Raw genomic sequence first — 19,409 nt, forward strand, 5'->3', positions numbered from 1 at the left:
CTTGGAAGGAAGGCTGCAAGGTCCGAAAGGTGAATAACGAGGAATTTAAAATCGCCTTTCGCACTGAGACCTGGAGCCCTCTTTCACTCTCAGAAGTAACTGCCCGTGTCCAAATAGGGCTGACTCTCAGGAAAGCCTGCACAGGTGTAAAACGTGATTTCTGTAAGCGGCAGGCGTGCAACGCCATCCTGAGCATGTTTTCTTGGAAGTAAGAGCCACTGAGGACAATGGAACTTGACCCCAAGTAGGTGCACCTTGTACTGCCGTCCTATGAGCCTTTACTTGGGAGTAAACCCCATTGAAGTGCCTAGAGTCAGGCTATTAGGAGTCGAGTAAAAAGTCCCACTTCAATGGACTGGCCTGACTTTTCTAGTGAGCGTTATTTAAGTTCCTAGAGACCAAAATACGTTTAGCTTAAACCTGTCATTCTGACTTAACTGGGGGATAGTTCGTCCCTCTCTCACCCACAAAAACACAACTGCGACGTTCGTTTTTTTCCTGCGAAACGTGGGGTCTTTTCTATAGGGTTTTGTCAATTTCATGTGGCCTACTGGTTTAAATGGCCGTGCAGGATTGATTGGGGAAGGCCCATTAACGAGGATTGATTTGCCCAAGTGGGTGGGGAGGAACGGTATGGGGAGGGAGGGAGATCTAACGAATGATGGTCCTTAAGCCACTACGATTGTGCGTGAGTGTAAGCCCTGAACAGGAGTCTATGCTGTTAACTTGCACCTTTCCTCTGAACTAAACAGAGTTCTAGCTAAATCTTAGGCATATTTACTCGCTTCTTGGTAGGTGTACATAAAACTGTCGACTTTTCAGCATACACAGGAAGGTGGAAGTAAGGGCCATTTCAGATGTTAGGCAGGTCAAACTCTGGTATGTTACCAATCCAGTCAGTCCTGGGCTTTCTGACCCAGCAGGGTTGCCAACTGATCAGAAAGGAAGTGACTTGGCTTTCTCTTCTGCCTTTAACAGAAAGCAGCAGGCAAAACTTTTCACAGCAGGGAGATAAGCAGAATTTTAACAATGCCTGTGGAACAGATGCCTGCTGTTAAAGGCACAGCTAGAGTGTCCAGTTGAAAAGTTGGCAGCATTACTGAGGAGGGCATCTTTAGGGTGCAGGGTTTTTTTGTTGCAATCACTGCTACAATTTAGCTGTAGGCTTAAAAATATCATGCATGAAGAAGTCATAAAATTCAAATGAAATCTGAGGGACTTGCTTCCAAGTATTTTTTTTTTTAAAAATGGGGTATTACTAAGAAGGAAATCAAATGTACTCCTAGGTAAGGGTGAAATTTTAAGAATGCCTTTTCCCATTTTTGGGAATGTGCTTTGAGTAAAAATGCTTAGGGCTGGGTATGTAAAGCTGAAATCCTAAGCATATTTATGGTTATGTCCCATTGAACTGAATGGGTCCCATTGCCAAGTATGCAATATATGAATGTAAAAGTGCTGTGTGCTCATGACTATCCTAAACATATATATACTTGGAAGTATCTTAAACTCCCCAGTAACCAGTGTAACTTACTGTCCTGTCAATGTTTAGGCCAGGGTTAACTGCAGCTTAGGGTCAGAGACTTACATACAGTATACCCCAAATCGGAAGATGTAGAATTTAGTCCCATTTGTTCCCAAAATACGTACTTTCAACTCACAAGGTTAAGATTTGAATTTTGGAGAGTTTGTTTTTGGGACTGACTTAATTCTACACACATTTCCCTGAAAATAACCTCCAGCTTGTTGAATCTGAGTACATCCCATCATGAAAGTAATAACTGATGAGGAATCCACTGGTTTGAAATGAGTCTCTCTTGTATGTAAATTATCTTTAGCTGTTTGTTCCTTTCCAAATAACACCCTGATCTTGAAACATTTTACCAGACCATACTTCTCTTTCTTGTGTGTATTGACTTCAACTGAGAATTGCTTCCAAGCAAGTGGACAGAAAGTTTTTAAAACAAACAAGCAAACAAAAAAGGCAAGGAGATGGAACACCTCAAACTGCTTCTAAAAACTGATTATTGTTGGTTTATTATGTACATTTCCCAAACTGTTTTTGATAATAATAATAATAAAAAACCCTTAGGGCAAAGGATCTGCTATCTTGACCTACTAAATTATTATTTGAATATGTTTTGCAGTTCAATGCATCATTTTTGAACTTTTGCCGCTTGTTTTCTGCATGCTCTGTTCCTCTCCTTCCTTTTGCTTCAGAACAGAGTCCCCCTCTGTTTGGGATTATGTTGTCCATGGATAAGCCTATCTGCCAAAGGGAGGGGAGGCAGGAGTTCAGGCCTTGGGGGGCCAAGTGCAACCTTCCAGGCTTCTCTTTCTGGTCCTTGGGGCTCTCCCCAGGCTGCATCCCTCACTGGGCCATGCTCCTCACCAGCCCTGACCCATGCCCTGCCGAGTGTTTTTGCCAGCCTTCAACTGTGATGATGCCTGTCTTGTTGCTTCTCTGGAGATGCGTGGCTGGTTAAGAGAGAGTTCTGCATTTTGCATGGCTGGAATGTAGCCTATGGCCTCATCTGCTCTACACCTTTAAAGGAGTACCATACCACTTTAAAAGATCATGGCTTCCCCCAAAGAATCCTGGGAACTGTAGTTTGTGAAGGGTGCTGAGAGTTGTTAGGAGGCCCCTATTCCCCTCACTGAGCTACGATGCCCGGAGTGGTTGAACAATCGATCCCTCTTCCTGGGGAACTCTGGCAACTGTAGCTGTCTGAGGGAAGTAGGTATACTACAGTTCCCAGGATTCTTTGGGAGAAGCCATGATGGTTGAAAGTGGGATGGTACTGCTTTAAAGGTACAGTGCAGTTGTGGCCTATTGTACAAAGGCTCTGTCCTTTTTTACCACTGTCATGTGGCCTTGAGAAGGTTTCCTATGAGGGAATGGAGCCCTGCAGCTAAGAGAAAAAAAGAAGAAAAGATTCGTCATCCTTGCTGTATACACTGAGAGAGATTCTTTAGAGTCTGGAATAATGGCATCTTGAACAGGGGTGTAGTCATCCAGGGTCTTGGAGGGTCTTAGTCCCTTTATTTTTTTTTGCAGCAGGGTCCCTATGTTTCCACCATCCTATAAGCCAATCAGCATGAAATGGGAGTGTGTTAGCTGGTGAGAAGGGTCTTCTAACATGCTTCCTTGTCCTTTCCTGCTGATTGGAGCAAATCAGAGTGAACGGAGGTGAGCTAGCCACCGAGAAGACTCTTTTCAGTAGCTAACACTCCCCCCTTTCATGCTGATTGGCTCCTAGGGACATCTGCTATTGTGGGAGAAGGCTGTAATATGGCAGAATTTTCAGGACTCTGTTTCAGCTTAGCAAATATCACTGCCTGTATTTAGGAGAAGGCCAAGGTGTTAAGATGTGTGAGGGTGATTAGATTGTGCCTGAGGGGTGGGTGGGTGACAGCACTTTATTTTGCACATGGTATCAACTGACCCTCCCCAAAACATCGGGCCACCCCAATTTCGAATTGTTCCAAGGATTTAAATTTTGGGTTGCCAGCTGATCTGTACTCAAGGGCATTCGTCAATCAGTGATACAGCATCTGCTTTGCATGCAGAAGGTCCCAGTTCAATCCCCAGCATCTCCAGACAGGGATGGGAATACCCCTTGTCTGAAATCTTAGAGAGATGCTGCCAGGCAGTGTAGACCATGGTTCTTCAACCTTGGGTTCCCCAATGTTGTCGGACTACAACTCCCATCAATCCCAGCTAGCTTAGCCAATGGCCAAGGATTGTGGGAACTGTAGTCCAACCACATCTGGGGACCCAAGGTTGAAGAACAGTGCTGTATACAATAAGGAGCTGTATGGACAACTGAGTTGGCTCTGTATATAAGGCAGCTTCCAATGTTCCAGCTGACCCCATCTGTCCTTTGTCCCTAATTTGTCTCCCACCCTTATCTCACTTTGGGGGAAATCAGCTAACAGGGATCTGCTCTGTCTTTTTTTTTTTTTGTCCTAGCAGGTGGTCAAGTGTGCCGCCCACCACTGCTGCATGGTTCTCTCCCTTGGCTGGATGGGAGCAAAGCTTTGGGAAGCCACCACAGCACCTCCCCTTGGAACCTCAGCCCTTTCTCCAAGACCTCCATCCACCATAGCTCGCCTGGACCTCTCTCTGTCTACCCTCCAGCGTCCTCCTCCACTTTGTCTGCAGGTCACTCCAGCCCTCACCTGTTCACCTTCCCACCGACCCCTCCCAAAGATGTCTCCCCGGATCCCTCCATTTCCACCCCAGGCTCCACTGGTTCCAGCAGGCAAGAGGAGAAAGAGTGCATTAAGTACCAGGTGTCTTTGGCTGACACCATGAAGCTGGAGTCCTCTCATTCCAGGAGCAGCATGGCCTCATTAGGAGGGGCCTCTTCCTCCGCTCACCATGCCATCACCACTTACCCTTCCTATGTCCCTGAATATGGCTCTGGACTTTTCCCCCCTAGCAGCCTGCTAGGGGGGTCGCCGACTGGTTTCGGGTGCAAATCCAGACCAAAAGCACGTTCCAGTACAGGTAGGATCCTTAATGGACTCTTAAACTTATATTTTGGGCAGGAAGTATGTTCAGATAAAGGACAGAGGGGAAGTAATATGGGGTGAGCGGGGCTCAGATGTATTTTGAGTGCAAATCCAGGCCAAAAGTGTTTTTGATGCAGGCTTAATGAATGTAGCAAAATGTTAGAGGCCAAAGAAAACCCAATTCTTGTATTTTAGTTAAAAAGAAGCCAGGGATCAGTATAGGAAGAAACCAAACCCAGTGACGAAAAGATCAAAAAAGAGATCAAACGGACACCTCAGAACCTCCTTTCCTAAAAGATAGTTACGTTGCATTTCACAATGTTTGTTATATCCTTTGGAAAGATCCTTTGGATAGATCAGAGGAAGCTTAGATGCTGCTCTTTTTGATCTCCCAGCCGGGCACACTGACCAGGCTGTGGGGCTTAGCTTTAGGTACATCTCAGGCTATTTCTTAGGGGGCCCAGTTTGTTTGCTTGTATATGAGAAGCTCCACTGGTTTTAATGGGGATAAGCTGCCTTATATTGGCAGGAAGAGGGATGCCCTTTTTGGATATTTGTAGGGGATATACTTATTCTCTGCTCTATACCCAAGCATGTTTGATTTTGTATCCGTTTCTTTTGCATATGGAGACATGAAACATTCTTTCCCCATTTGCAACACTGTTAAACCAAACTATGCTGCTTTAGCCAAATGATGCTGATTTAGACTTCCTTCTCTCTCCTTTACTACTATAATATTCTTCTGCATGAGAAGTTCATCATATTCCCCCCCTGCAGCAAAAGGGGCTGATATTTCTATTGAAACTTAAGTCCCATTGATTTCAATAGAACTTACTTTTGAGTAAGTGCACTTTGAACCCTTGCTTAAACTGATTGGATGACACAACTGTTCCACGTTTTGCAGACTCTTACACCTGTTTTGAGCTTGTTTGCTTGGGTTGGTGGTGAAGCAAACCTTGTTGGTTTAGATGGAATTTACTTCTGAGAAAATGTTCTTAGAATTGCATAGCTGTGATCTTAAACATGTTTGACTTGGATGTAGCTGTGACTTCAGTGGGACTTACTCCCAAGTGAGTACTGGCTTAACCAATGATCCAAGAGACAGATACATGACATTAATGGGATTTGTGTTTGACTAAATGTGCTGGATAGGGGGTTCAGGTTTCTCATTATCACATTTTCTTTCTTTCTTGCATTTACATCCCACCATTCTTCCAAGGAGCTGAATGTGGCACACATGTTTCTCCCTCTCCCCATTGTATCCTCACAACAACCCTGTGAGGTTGGTTAGGCTGCGAGAGAGAGAGAGTGACTAGCCCAAGATGGATGAGTGGGGATTTGAACCCTGGTCTCCCAGCACCTTACCCATTGCACCACACTGGCTTTCATGTACTAAATTTCACTCATGCACACATTCTACCCCACTCCCAGTTTCAGAATGATTTGTGCAAGGTGGTACTCATTAAAGATGCTTTCCATATCCTGCAGGTCATTCCTTTCTCTTCCTATTTTATTTTGCCTCTTGGGAAACAGCAGCAGAGAGTTGAATCAGATTTAAGCTTAAACATCAACCCTAGGCCCCTCTTGCCCCCCACATTCAACAGACAGGGCAGCCTTGAAGTTCATTGGGGTGCAGGGTGGGTAATACCAAATTCCATAGAGCCAGATGTAGCACATGACATTGCCACATTATGATGTGCACTTAGGAGCCACTGTGCTGACTTAAAATGGAGATTTCACTCCCATGTAAGAATCTAATGGACCCCAATTTCTGCCACATGTACACACTTGTGGCAGGAATTTCTGTTTGGTAGTGGATTCATGTGGTATGAATATTTAGTGAGACAGATGGGAGTGTTTCCACCACATATGAGAGCGTGCATGCGGAAGAGATACCAGGAATCGTGAGCCTGTGGCCTTCCAGGTATTGCTGAACTATGACTCCCATCATCTCTGGCCATTGGCTATGCCGACTGGGCCTGATGGGAGCTGGAATTTAAGAACATCTGGGAAGCCACATGTTCCCCATCTCTGATAAATAGGGTTGCCAAGTTTTTAGCCTGGTTCTGTAGCTGCCACTCCCCCTTTTAAGCTGTGGCAGACATTAGGAGGCAGTCACATTTATGTTCCTATTGTGAAAGGTTTCACTGGCTGGTTTCTACAAGATCAAACTGCCCTTAAAGGGACAAGAGCAGGCCAGGCCAATTTATTTTCTTGTCAGTTTTAGTCTGTAGGAAACTGATCATGTGTTTGTCAAACATATCTAACATTGCACATTCTCTCCTGGAACCCACTTAGGAATTAAACAAACAAACAAACAGCAATTGTTTTCTGTGCTTTCACTGAAATTGACAAGGCAGGTGGAGCTCTGACACATTATCCTAAACAATAGTTTGTTTAAACCATGGTTTGTTTAACAAACCATGAGTTAACCAAGAGTTTTCTCTCAGATAATCAAACAAACCATGGCTTGTTTCTTCAAAGTCTGGTTTGTTTTCTGGCTCCTCTTGCCTCATGCCTTTGCTGTTTGGTGAGTGTCTGAGATGGGGGGTGATCAAACAAACCAGGGTTAGGGGACAATGCTAGGTTCACACATAACATTAAGCCATAGTTAAAATAACACAAGGCTTATAAACCAACAACAAACTATGGCTTCAGATTGTGGTTTATTGGTAGTAAACAAACCATATTTAAACAGTTAGGCAGGATTTATGTGTAACATTAAGCCATGGTTTGATAAACTACAGTTTATGTATGTGTATGTGTGCACCAGGTCACTCTTTCTTTATCTGGTGCTTTTCCTTGGATCATGGTCTCGTTTCTTCATACTCAAAGAGATGAAACCAGAAGAATGCATGATTCATTCCTCCACCTCTTGCTCTTGTGCAAGTCTCATTCCCAACCCACTTGCTAAATGGAGAAACTCTTTGAAGCTCCCTGCTGCTAATTTGTATGTTTCTGGAATGAACACACACACACACACTCTTATGTGTGGTGTCGCAGGGGGACCACAAAAACCGAATGTATTACGGAAATGTTATTTATTGGTTCAGTGACTTCCTTATGAGAAGGGGGGAAATGGCCATAATTGTGTTCACTTTCCCCAGTCAAAAATCTCTCTGCACTTCCCCCAATTCTTTCCCCTGATCCCGGAACAAGTTTATTTTAAGATGCTTTTTTTTTTTTTTCATGTGGAGAGCAGGGGAACCGTCTAAGAAAAGAGGGAAGTTTTGTTTAGACTGCCTGATCTGGGCCCGTCTCCGAAATATTTTGCTCGCAGGGGCAGCAATGTTAAGTACATTTACTAGAAAGTATATTGCAGAATGTCTTTGGGACGCTTTAAATCAGCCTTTCCGCACCTTTGGGTCCCCAGATGTTGACGGGCTACAATCCCCATCATCTGTGACTATCAGCCATGCTGGCTGGGGCTGATGGGAGTTGTAGTCGAACAACATCCGGGGACCCAAAGGCTTATTTAAGTGAATGGCCACAGTGTGTGGCAGAATTACAGTAGAGCCCCACTCATATGGCAGGTTATGTTCCAGACCCCCACCTAAAAGTGAAACCTGCTGAAAAGCGGAACTCCGTCAATAAAATGGTGCCCGACGCCCGAAAAAAGCTGTATAAGTGGAACAAGCTCTGTATGAGTGGGGCCTTACTCTAATTGAAAGCCGCCGTATTAGCAGAATGCTGAAAAGGGGGGCACTACTATATCTGCATTTTATGATGTAGCCCTGAGCATCCTCGTTCATGACTCAGTCCTATTAATTCAACGGGACTTACTCAATGGATTCCTGCATTGAGCAAGAGGTTGGCCTTGATAGCCTAACAGGCCCCTTCCAACTCTACAATTCTGTTCTATGATACTCTCTAGTAAGCGTGGTTGGGACTGCAACCTCAAGCCTCTGGATTTCCATGGGCAACATATAGTGGATTGTGCAGAATCCCAGGGCTAACAAGGGCTGCCAAGTTTTCAACCGTCCACTGTCAGTATGCTTTAAAAAGCAGCTCAATCTGCAGCTGTTAGCTGGTCACAATGTTTATTGCAGTATTGTGAAAAGCTTCACCTGCAGATCAAGCTGCTGTTAAAGGCACAAGAGCAGGTTAGCTGGCAGCCCTAAGTGACCTTTTGTGGTTTTTCATCCTGGTATTAAACCCTAGGAAATACACTGAAATCAGGGGGACTTGTCTTGGAATGGATGTCTTCAGGGTCAGACTGTTTGCATATTAAATAAAGATCAAAATAAGTAATTCATCCTCCCCCCTTTTTATTTTCCTTTTCCCACTGAGGCTCCTGCAAGTACAGTTGTCCAGCGTGAGTCAGATCAGTTTTCAGGGTTTTTCCAGGGTGACATTTACTCTGACTGTCTGAGCAGGGACAGTCGCTGATATGTTTTAGCTAATCCAATTATTTTCAGACGACTGCACGCGACAGTTACATTGTTTATCCAGCGCCAGGAACTTTAATAGAGTCCGGATGCGGTTAAGAGTGACAAAAAAGAGAGAGTATATACAGAACTGCCTCTTTCTGTACATGCAAGTAGACTGGGCGAGAGAGAGAAAGAAAAAAAAGAGTGATGAAGGAAGGGGCAAAGGAAACGAGAATGAAAACTCAAATCTACAAGATGGTTTAGGTTGCTGCCCATTTTTTTAAGCAGGGGACTTCTGGGCCATGTCAGGCAGAAGAGGCTTTTTCCTTTGGTACTGCAATCATGACAGCTGGTATAGCACAGTGGGGAGGACAGCCTGGCTGGGAATCCAGAGTCTGTGAGTTCAAATCCTCGCTTGTGCCTCCTGGGTGTCAAGGGCCAGCTAAAGATCATCCCCACAGTGAGTGGCTCAGGGGTTACGTGCCCTGCCACCTGTGCAGCCGTGGGCAAGCTGCGTAGTCCCAAGGAGCCCAGTTGCCCCCCAGCTGGCAGTTGCGGATGAGGAAGGGCCTGGCTTGTGCAGCTGTGGCAAGTGGAGCAGGCTCCAGCCAGCTAGGGAGGACTAGCCTCAGAGGGAGACAATGGTAAACCCCCTCTGAATACCACTTACCATGAATTCCCTATTCATAGGGTTGCCATAAGTCAGGATCGACTTGAAGGCAGTCCATTTCCATTTCACTGCAATCATGACCAGTGTTGTATCATGGAAGGGCCTTGGCAGTGCTAAATCACCTGCTTTGCACACAGAAGGTCCCAGGTTCAATTCCTGGCATCTTCAGGTAGGGTTGGGAATGTCCCCCTGCCTGAAGCCCTGGAGAGCTGCTGCCAGCCAGTGTAGGCAATACTGAGTTAGATGGACCAAGGCTCTGCCTCCATGCAGGACCTCCTCCTACATCCCTGAGTTCTTTTCTTCTGAGTCAGAAAGAGCAGACAGCAATGGCAAGGAGGAAAAACAGCGGGGCCAGGTAGTCATCTGTAAGAAACCACCTGAGGGATGGGCCTTGGCAGGTGCCTGGTGATGCCAGCCTCTGAGGTGGGCCTGGACAGTGTACACACCCTCCCCTATGCTTTGGTTTGGGAAGAGGGGTAGCCACAGCCCATATGTACCCTGTGTGTATTCCATCATTTCTTATGAAATTCCCCAGTTTTGATACATTTCCCCCCAAACCTGAGAAAAAGAGTGGCCTAGCTACAGGTTAAGTTGGCAATGTATACGCAGCTCATATCAGGAAGGGTTTCTGTTTCCCAGTTGCTTAACAATGACTGCAGTAAAATACCATTCCTTCAATAACTTCCCCATTATTTCTAAAAGAAAAATCCAACCAAATAAATTAGGCTGCTGAAATGCAGAAAGTTTAATGGAAAAGCTGGAGTGGATTTCTTGTTGGAAAGGGCTGTGAGCTCAGCTCTGGAACTGCGAACAGGTCCTCAGGCTCAGGAAGTGCCCAGTGGCTCTCTGCTCCTTAAATGTGTGTGTCTTTTGCGCCAGCCTGTGTTTCACAGACCTTGGCGCTCTAGCAGGTCTCTCAGTCTTGAAATCTTCCAGCTCTTTACTCTGTCTTAGCAGTTCCTCTTCAAACCCTCTAGTCCTGCACACTGAGAGTTGGAGATGCCAGTGATAAATGGGGGTCTTGTTAAAGTTGCTAGTTTTCCTCCTGGCCCCATTAGGGTTCCTGTGCTTTGAACACCTGCGTTACATGCAGAAAGTTAGCAGGTGAAATGATTGTGGGCAATAAGAGGGGGAAGTATCATCTGTTAAAATTCTCTGCCACATCACACAATTACTAAAAGCAGAAGAGTGGTGTCAGAACAGAAGTTGGCAATCCTACGCAGGCAAAGCCCGTGTTCTGCCTCTGCAATATTATTGCAAAGACATTGGAAAAAGTTTTGTAGTGGTGTGTGTGTGTGTGTGTGGAATCCTATATAGCTGTTGTTCTAAAGGCCTAGCTCTTTCCCATCTTCATTGTAAAAGTTACCCAATTCACTAATCGCCAGACATAACATGATTTAGTTGTGGAGGGGAGCTGGGCTGAGTGGAGTAGCTGGCCAAGTGGAGGTGAAGGGCCAGGGATGGAAAAGGAAGGAGGCCACACAAGATGGTGACGGAAAAGAACAAAAGAGGCTCCTTGGCTCCTTGCTGTCTCTGGTTATTCTCGTTTTGCTGTGACTTGCTGGTGCCAAGATGGGCAACAAAAAAGGCCACAAGAGGAAGTGGCAAGCAGGCAACAGATATTTTCTGGTTGCAGATCAGACAGGCCTGCACAGGGCGGCTGGCTTCAGATGATTGCTTTATCATGGTCAGGTCTCTTGAACAACCCCCATCCCATGACATCAAAGAAGGGATTGCCACAGCTTCTTCTCTTCTGATTCCTTGGCTAGACCTCCTCTCTGGCACAATCTGAGACCACAGGCGATCACATTTTGCATTTTGCTTGCACTTTTTAAAGCGTTTGTTATCGCACACATTATCTCAGTAATGCTTACATCAACCCTGCAAGGCAGGCCATTGTTAGCTGAATATTTGTGTGGTGCTAGAGCTAGACAGAGGTTGCATATGCACCATACATTTAAAGCACCCCCCCCAAGAATCTTGGGAACTGTAGTTTAAGGAAGCTGGAAAATGTAGATCTGTGAGGGGTAAACTACAGTTTCCACTGATTGTTATTATTATTATTGGTGAAGGAATGTGCTTTAAATTTGCTTTTACTTCAAATGTTGTGCAGCTACATGCAAACCTAAAATTCGTTTGTCTTACTGTTGCTTCCAATCAATTGGGTATTTCAGATTTTTGAAACACCAAACCCCACAAACTTTGCTAACCAGAGACAAAAACTGGGTTGAGTGTAGGCATCACAGATGGGGATCCATCTTTGAAATCAACTTCGACTTTAGGGGGGAAAAAAGGATTGCCTGTCTCTAGCTCTAGGGAGGTTTAAGGTTAGGGTGAGAATTGAATAGGGGACTTGCAAGCAGACAGAAATAGGCTGCCATTCCTGCAATAATACATATGCGGCAGCTTGAATGCTCATAAGCACCAAATAAATTCAAAGGCTTATTATTATGAGGAGGGAATGGAGACTGTTATCGTTATCCATTGTATTTCTATCCCACTTTTTTTCCTCCAAGAAGCTCAAGTTCTCTCTCCTCCTACCATTTTATTCTCACAACTGCCCTGTGAGGTAGGCTGGACTGAGAAAGAATGAGTGAGTGGCTCAAGGTCACCCAGTGAGCCTCATGGCTGAGTAAGGATTTGAACCCAGTTTCCTCCAGTCCTAGCCAGTAATGTAATGGCAAATTCAGAAGTGCAGGGTACCTCCATGATAGATGCAGCTATCCCCTCTTTTTTGCTGATGGGTTGAGAATGAGATCTTTGTTAATGCCATCTCCCACAACAACAGGAACCAATAAGCATGAAAGAGGAGAGGCTTAGCTACTGAGAAGAGTCTTCCCAGTGGATGGCTCACTTCCTTTCACTCTGATTGGCTCCAGTCAGCATGAAAGGACAAGGAAGCATGTTAGAAGACTTCTCAGTGCTTGACACACTTCCCTTTAATACTGATTGGCTCAGAAAAGTAAAGGGTCTAAGACCCCTTGAGACCCTGGATGACTTCACCTCTGGTCCTAGCCTGACATTCTAACTCAGGGGTACAGAACTGTTTTTCTGTTGACAGCTGCAATCTCTCAAGGGGAATCGGGGCCTGCAGACCTACGGTGGGCAGGGCCAGAGTAAAAAATGAACAGGACACCCCTTCTCTCTGTCCCCCCCTCTCTCTCCCCCATCACCCCTTATCTCTCCCACCTCATCATCCTCTCTCTCTCCCCCATCCCGTTACCCCCCTTCTCTGCTTCTTTCTGCGTGAGATTAGGCCGAGGTCCACATGCGGCCCTTAGACTGCCCCCACCCACTCTACCTCCTTCATCACACTGTCTCTCAGAGAAAAGCTGAGGTGGGGGAAACTGCAGCCATTTCCCCTTTGTAGGGCTTTTAGATGAGGCAGGATGGTTTTCCAGACTGCAGACTGGGAACCCTACATCGTCATTCCTGTACTACTGGTACTAGTCCAAATCATTCCCATTTTACAGATGAAGAACTGAGGCAGAGCAAGGGAGGAAAGGGCGTGTTCAAAGCCCTGGGGTGGCAAAGCCATCCTGATTGGAATGTTTGTTTGTTTTGCGTTTTGGCCTAATGGCCCTCTCTGTGGACATTGTGACTACCAGTGGTTAGACCATCTCCTGAAAATTCCTTTGTGATGTGGAATCTGGCAGGAGGTGGTGAGCTGTGGTCTGGAGTCACTTTTTTCTGGCCTTGCACCTGTGTGTTTAACAGCAGGCTGAAGCACAGAAGTGCACTGGATAAAGCTTTTGCTGGCCTGAAGATGGGGTAAAAATTACACGTTTCATGGGGGAAAATGTGTGTTGAGCTGTGATTCCCAGGTAGTAGAGCAAGGCACAGTGGAGGCTGGCCCATTAGGGCAAGTGGGGTGCTGCCCCACTAATCTTCATCTGCAACCTCAGCCAACCCCCCTTGCCAGCCTCCTTACTTACAACCAGTGGCGTTGTCTGTCAATGTCCTTCTGAAGCACCTTGGGCAGCGCCTTGGAAGTTTAGACTAAAAACAGGAATGGATTCCAATGCCCTGCTGACATGGAACCTCCAGCTGCCACTGGTGGATGTGTAGGTGTTAGGGTGGCCATGCATTCTACTTAACAGAGGACAGCCTCTATTAGAAGGCAGTCCTCTTTTTGAATGGGTCCCTGTGTTGAAGGGCTTTCTGGTCCAAGCCTGGATTAAAGATTGAAAACCCTAAGAAGGGAAAGCAGCAGTTGCCCATCAACTGTGTTAGCACCTGAACAGGAGGCAGGTTACCTGGCCTGTGGTCAAAGCCTTCCCTGCAATGGTGAGATGTATTGTATTTCTATGTTAAGTGTATCAATTGCCTACAAATTTGCATCTATACATATAAATAGCAGTATATGCAAATCTGTGACTTGATTTGTCCCTGGTAGTGATGCATTTCCTCTTTTTTTGGCGAGGTAGAGCTAGTGTGGTGTAGTGGTTAAGGTGTTGGACTATGACCTGGGAGACCAGGGTTCGAATCCCCACATAGCCATGAAGCTCACTGGGTGACCTTGGGCCAGTCACTGCCTCTCAGCCTCATGAAAACCCTGTTCATAGAGTCGCCACAAGTCGGAATTGACTCAAAGGCAGGACATTTACATTTTATGTAAGTGGCTATCCTAGTAGGCATCTATTCTGCGGAGTGTTATGTTCTGGGGCGGGATGGGTTTTATTGTCTGCAGTAGACAATGACAGATGCTCCTTAAAATAAGTAATGTCTGGATATCCCGGTAGAGGATGGCAATCTAAGCTTTGGTTTAGGGCTGGCATTGGGGAAAGGGTTCTCATGCCTTTAACAGCTGTGCGGCAGGGACATTCAACAGGTTAAGCCTTTTCTAATATGGAAATACAGTTACGGGAAAAGCTTCACCCTTAGTGCACCCTCTCTAATTTTGTGTTATGGCATGCTCTCATGGTAGCCATTTGGTGACTAGTGCCCACAGCGTTCTCAAAAGTCAAAATATGCCCACTGGTCCAAAAAGGTTGGCTACCCTTATTCTAGGCCAGCCTTTCCCAGCTAGTGGGCCACCAGGTGTTGTTGGACCACAATCCCCATCTTTCCTGACCATTGGCAATGCTGGCTGAGGCTGATGGGAGTTGTGGTCCAACAACATCTGATGGCCCACTAGTTGGGAAAGGCTGTTCTAGGCACAGAAAACTCAATAGGCCAGTGCTGTTAATTGTTGGATATGAGGGACTAGAGAGCAGGGCTAGGGCGCATCCTTTGGATGGAGAAGGACCCAGGTTCAATCCCTGACATCTCCAGGTAGGGCTGTGAAAAGTTCCTGTCTGAAACCCTGGAGAGCTGCTGCCAGTCAGTGTAGACAATATTGGAGTTAGATGGACTAATGGTGTGACTTGGTATAAGTCAGCAACTTGTATTTCTCCAAGTTAAATGTTTTTGAAAATTTGCCATGGGACTTTCCAAAGCAAGATGAACTGCGAGATGCATCTCTAGAGGGGAAATAAGAGATTTCATATAGCTCTAACTGCTTTTGAGAACACCAGCAATAACCGTAGGGAGTGGTCCAACCAAGGACCTGTTAGTAATGTAGGAAAAGATGGTTCTTAATTTAGCAAGGCTTAGGCATGTTCACATATGCATGTCCATCCCCCAAGGATGGAAACATCTAGTGTAGATGGGCATGTATGAATGAACCATCAGGGACATTATTTTATTTGTATGTATATACAGCCCGCCTATTACCAAATGGTCTCAGGACAGGTAACCAAAAAGAAAGAAAAGAAAAGAAGTACCATGTCTACTGAAAAAGATAAAACACACAAAATCAACCAATACTGGATTAACAGCAGCTCAAAACTACAGTGCACACAGTGTAAGATACTTGTTTATAAGATTTCTTACCTGCCCTTCACCGAAAGGTCTCAGAAACAGAAAATACAATGAAAAAAACAGATAAATTTGTTACAGTTATCACGCACATAAAACCATTCCAAATGAAACAGAACAACAAATATTCAGCAAAAGAGGCAGGCCCCATAAAACAAAATACCTAGATGTGCCATACAGTGAAGATGCTACACACACCTGTTTCTGTCTCTGTGTGTGTATGTGTGAGTAGGTTGTGCGTAGCCTAACCTCAACTCAAAATCACAGTGGTTTTCTCTGGAACCAGTTCATGCAGTCATCGAGTATGCAGTGTGAGTCTGGCTTAGTTAGTCCCAAATTAATCATGAGTATGTGAATTTGATTTATCATTACGTATCACCCTATCCTTCCTTCTAAGGAGCTCAGGGTGGCAGACATGGTGTCTCCCCTTCATTTTTCTTCACAACAATCCTGCGAGGGAGGTTTGGCTGAGAAACACTAGTCTGGCATTGCCTGGTGCATGCCGTGGCTGAATGCTGATTGGAATCCAGGCCCCCTCTCCCCTGGTCCACTTACCACACCATATTGGCTTTTGTTTTGGTTAGAACGGTTTAAGAGATAAAGGAAAGTGCCCTGGGAAATTTCTTTTTCACAGAAATTCTTGAAATACCTTCAGATTTTTTTAACCTGAGCAGGACATTCCAAATTTCCTTACTTTTGTTGCTTTGGTGACAGGGATGTGCCAAATGGCCTTGAGGAATGTTGGTCATTTCCCTCAGCACTCCGATTTTTCATGTGAACAGAACCCTTCACATGTACCCTGAATTTTGCTTAAAGTGACTTTTGGTGGCAATTTATAGATGGGTAAACAAACAAACAAACATCCCATCCAACCCTTGTTAGAAATGCAGCTGATTTTATTGCAAATACTTTAGGTTCCCTCCAAATTCCTTTGGCTCTTCTGTGTGAGCCACTTCGAGCTCGTGTAGGTTTTGCTTTGAATGGAATCTGGTGGAGGTTTACAACAGGGAAAGGGAACTGTTTTCAGCCTGAGGGCCATATTCCTTTCTGGGCAACCTTCTGGAGGCCACATGCCAGTCATGGGTGGAGAACTGAAAATGAATTTTCCCTTTGTATGGTAAGCTAGTTTCTACACACCCCTCTCTGGCCCCCATCCAGACAAGCAAGAAGCATGTTCAGATATACGCTCATGGGGTCGGAACTGGCGGTGACCGACCAGGAGAGAGACCTCGGGGTTGTAGTGGACAGCACGATGAAGATGTCGACCCAGTGTGCGGCAGCTGTGAAAAAGGCAAATTCCATGCTAGCGATAATTAGGAAAGGTATTGAAAATAAAACAGCCGATATCATCATGCCGTTGTATAAATCTATGGTGCGGCCGCATTTGGAATACTGTGTACAGTTCTGGTCGCCTCATCTCAAAAAGGATATTATAGAGTTGGAAAAGGTTCAGAAGAGGGCAACCAGAATGATCAAGGGGATGGAGCGACTCCCTTACGAGGAAAGGTTGCAGCATTTGGGGCTTTTTAGTTTAGAGAAAAGGCGGGTCAGAGGAGACATGATAGAAGTGTATAAAATTATGCATGGCATTGAGAAAGTGGATAGAGAAAAGTTCTTCTCCCTCTCTCATAATACTAGAACTTGTGGACATTCAAAGAAGCTGAATGTTGGAAGATTCAGGACAGACAAAAGGAAGTACTTCTTTACTCAGCGCAGAGTTAAACTATGGAATTTGCTCCCACAAGATGCAGTGGTGGCCACCAGCTTGGATGGCTTTAAAAGAAGATTAGACAAATTCATGGAGGACAGGGCTATCAATGGCTACTAGCCATGATGGCTGTGCTCTGCCACCCTAGTCAGAGGCAGCATGCTTCTGAAAACCAGTTGCCGGAAGCCTCAGGAGGGGAGAGTGTTCTTGCACTCGGGTCCTGCTTGCGGGCTTCCCCCAGGCACCTGGTTGGCCACTGTGAGAACAGGATGCTGGACTAGATGGGCCACTGGCCTGATCCAGCAGGCTCATCTTATGTTCTTATGTTCTTAGAGAGGGAGGGAGGGAGAGAGGGAGGTTGGGAACGGGGGCATATTCCAGCCAGGAAAAAAAGGAGGTTGCAAAGCAGGACCAGTGTGGGGTGTCCCTGGGGAGGAGGTCTCAGCTGGGGAGGGTTTGGAGAGGCCTGGAGGGCTACATTTGTATCCAAGGCCTGAGGTTTCCCACCCATGTAGTTTTACAAGGCAATGGAGCACTAGCGTAGTGGCAAATTCAGAAGCGCCGGGTCCCTCCAAGATAGTCACAGCCATGCCCCTCCCCGCCTTTTTGCTACTGGATTGAGAATGAGATCCTTGTCAATGCCTTCTTCCGCAACAAAAACATCCCTAGGAGACAATAAGCACAAAAGAGGAGAGTGTTAGCTACTGAAAAGAGTCTTCTCAGCGGCTGACTCTGATTGGCTCCAGAAAGCAGGAAAGAACAAGGAAGCATGTTAGAAGACTTTTCTGAGTGGCTAACATACTCCCCTTTCATGCTGATTGGTTCATAGGATGCTAGAGACATAGGGACGCGGCAGGGACCCTGCTCCCCAAAAAGTAAGAGGTCTAAGACCCCCTGAGATCCTGGACGGCTACACCATTGCACTAGGGAAAGGAAGTGTAGTTTCCCCCTGCTATCTCCTGTGGAACTCTACGTTGAGGTCTCTGGTGGTGCTACAGAACTACCTTTCAGGAATGGAAAAGTACTGTCTCTGTGTGTATGTATAAAGAGAGGAGAGTTGTCCTTGGCCTTGTGTTGAAGTTTATTGGCAGTGGCATGCATGGAGGTGTCAGAACGAAGGAACTGACGTTGGTTTCCTTGAGAGTCAAAACCAGGCCCTGAGATTCAAAAGAGCAAGTACACCAGATCCGGGCCAGCCCAAGACGTTTTGCTGTCTGAAGCTAAGGACAACCACCCCATCCCCAAATATACAGAAGCTGAGGGGACTGGCAGACGAATCTTACTTCAACAGTATGGTGTAGTGGTTAGAGTGTTGCACTAGGACCTGGGAGACCAGGGTTCAAATCCACACTCAGCCATGAAGCTTGCTGGGTGACCTTGGGCCAGTCACTGTCTCTTAGCCTAACCTACCTCACAAGGTTGTTGTGGGGATGAAAGGGTGGGAGGAGAACAAACTGCCGCACTCTGCCTAATGGGAGGGCTGGCATAGCAAAGACCACTTTGACCTGGATCCAGAGAAGGTTGATCTGGCAAGCAGAGCCTCTGCTTTGCACGCAGAAGGTCTCGTGTCCAGGTAGGGTTGGGAGAGGGATGCCTGTTTAAAATTCTGGAGACCAGCTACCAGTCAGTGTTGACAATACTGACCTAGAGGGATCAGTGGTTCTGACTCTGTATACAGCAGCTTCCTAAGTTCCATTAATTTAAATGGGCCTTAACTATGACTTGCTTTCTCTGGATCAGGGCTTTTGCAGTTCGCCCCCTCGCTCTTTCTCCCTCCACCCCCTGCATTTGCTTTAAGGATAGAATTATGAAGCAGGCGAAACAGAGAATTCATGGGGAAAAATATTGTTATTATTACTCAATTTATCTATATACCGCATTTCCCACAAGTACACATTTGCTCAAAGCGGTTCACACAAACAGTCCAAATGCTGTAGCACAAGCACACATACTAAAAAGTATAATCGCTACAACATTAAGAAAAAAGTATATACATCAAAGTATAAATGAGCATAAAGCTCAACAACAAAGCCAAGGCAAAAATATTTAAAAATGAACCCCCAAGCTGGTACAAAAATCTCTTCCAACCCCCATAGCTCAACCCAAAGGGCCAGAAAGTCTTCTGAAAGAAGCTGCGTTTGAAGGCTTCCAGGGCTGGAGGGGGGGGCAAGGCAGGTGGAAATAGCCTCCCCTGACGACAAACAGAGTCTCCCTGCCCTCATCAAAAAATAAGCAAATGTATCGGCAAAGTTCGCTTTGTGCCAGGTTTCATACAGTCATAGATTAG

General features: G+C 45.8%; 1 protein-coding gene across 9 annotated transcripts in view; it reads left to right on the plus strand.

Moving 5' to 3' along the window:
• GATA3 (GATA binding protein 3) overlaps window positions 1-19,409 on the plus strand; it is a 76,353-nt gene that overhangs the window by 23,076 nt on the left and 33,868 nt on the right. For 7 of the 9 annotated variants that reach the window (XM_061638308.1, XM_061638309.1, XM_061638316.1 and 4 more), the window contains one exon: window positions 3,971-4,510. In XM_061638308.1, coding sequence (XP_061494292.1) covers window positions 3,971-4,510 — 540 coding nt within the window. The remainder of the gene's footprint in view (window positions 1-3,970; window positions 4,511-19,409) is intronic. The other 2 variants (XM_061638310.1, XM_061638312.1) reach the window with 1 other exon arrangement.

The sequence above is a fragment of the Rhineura floridana genome, chromosome 8 (assembly GCF_030035675.1).
Source record: "Rhineura floridana isolate rRhiFlo1 chromosome 8, rRhiFlo1.hap2, whole genome shotgun sequence".
Lineage (NCBI taxonomy): Eukaryota > Metazoa > Chordata > Lepidosauria > Squamata > Rhineuridae > Rhineura > Rhineura floridana.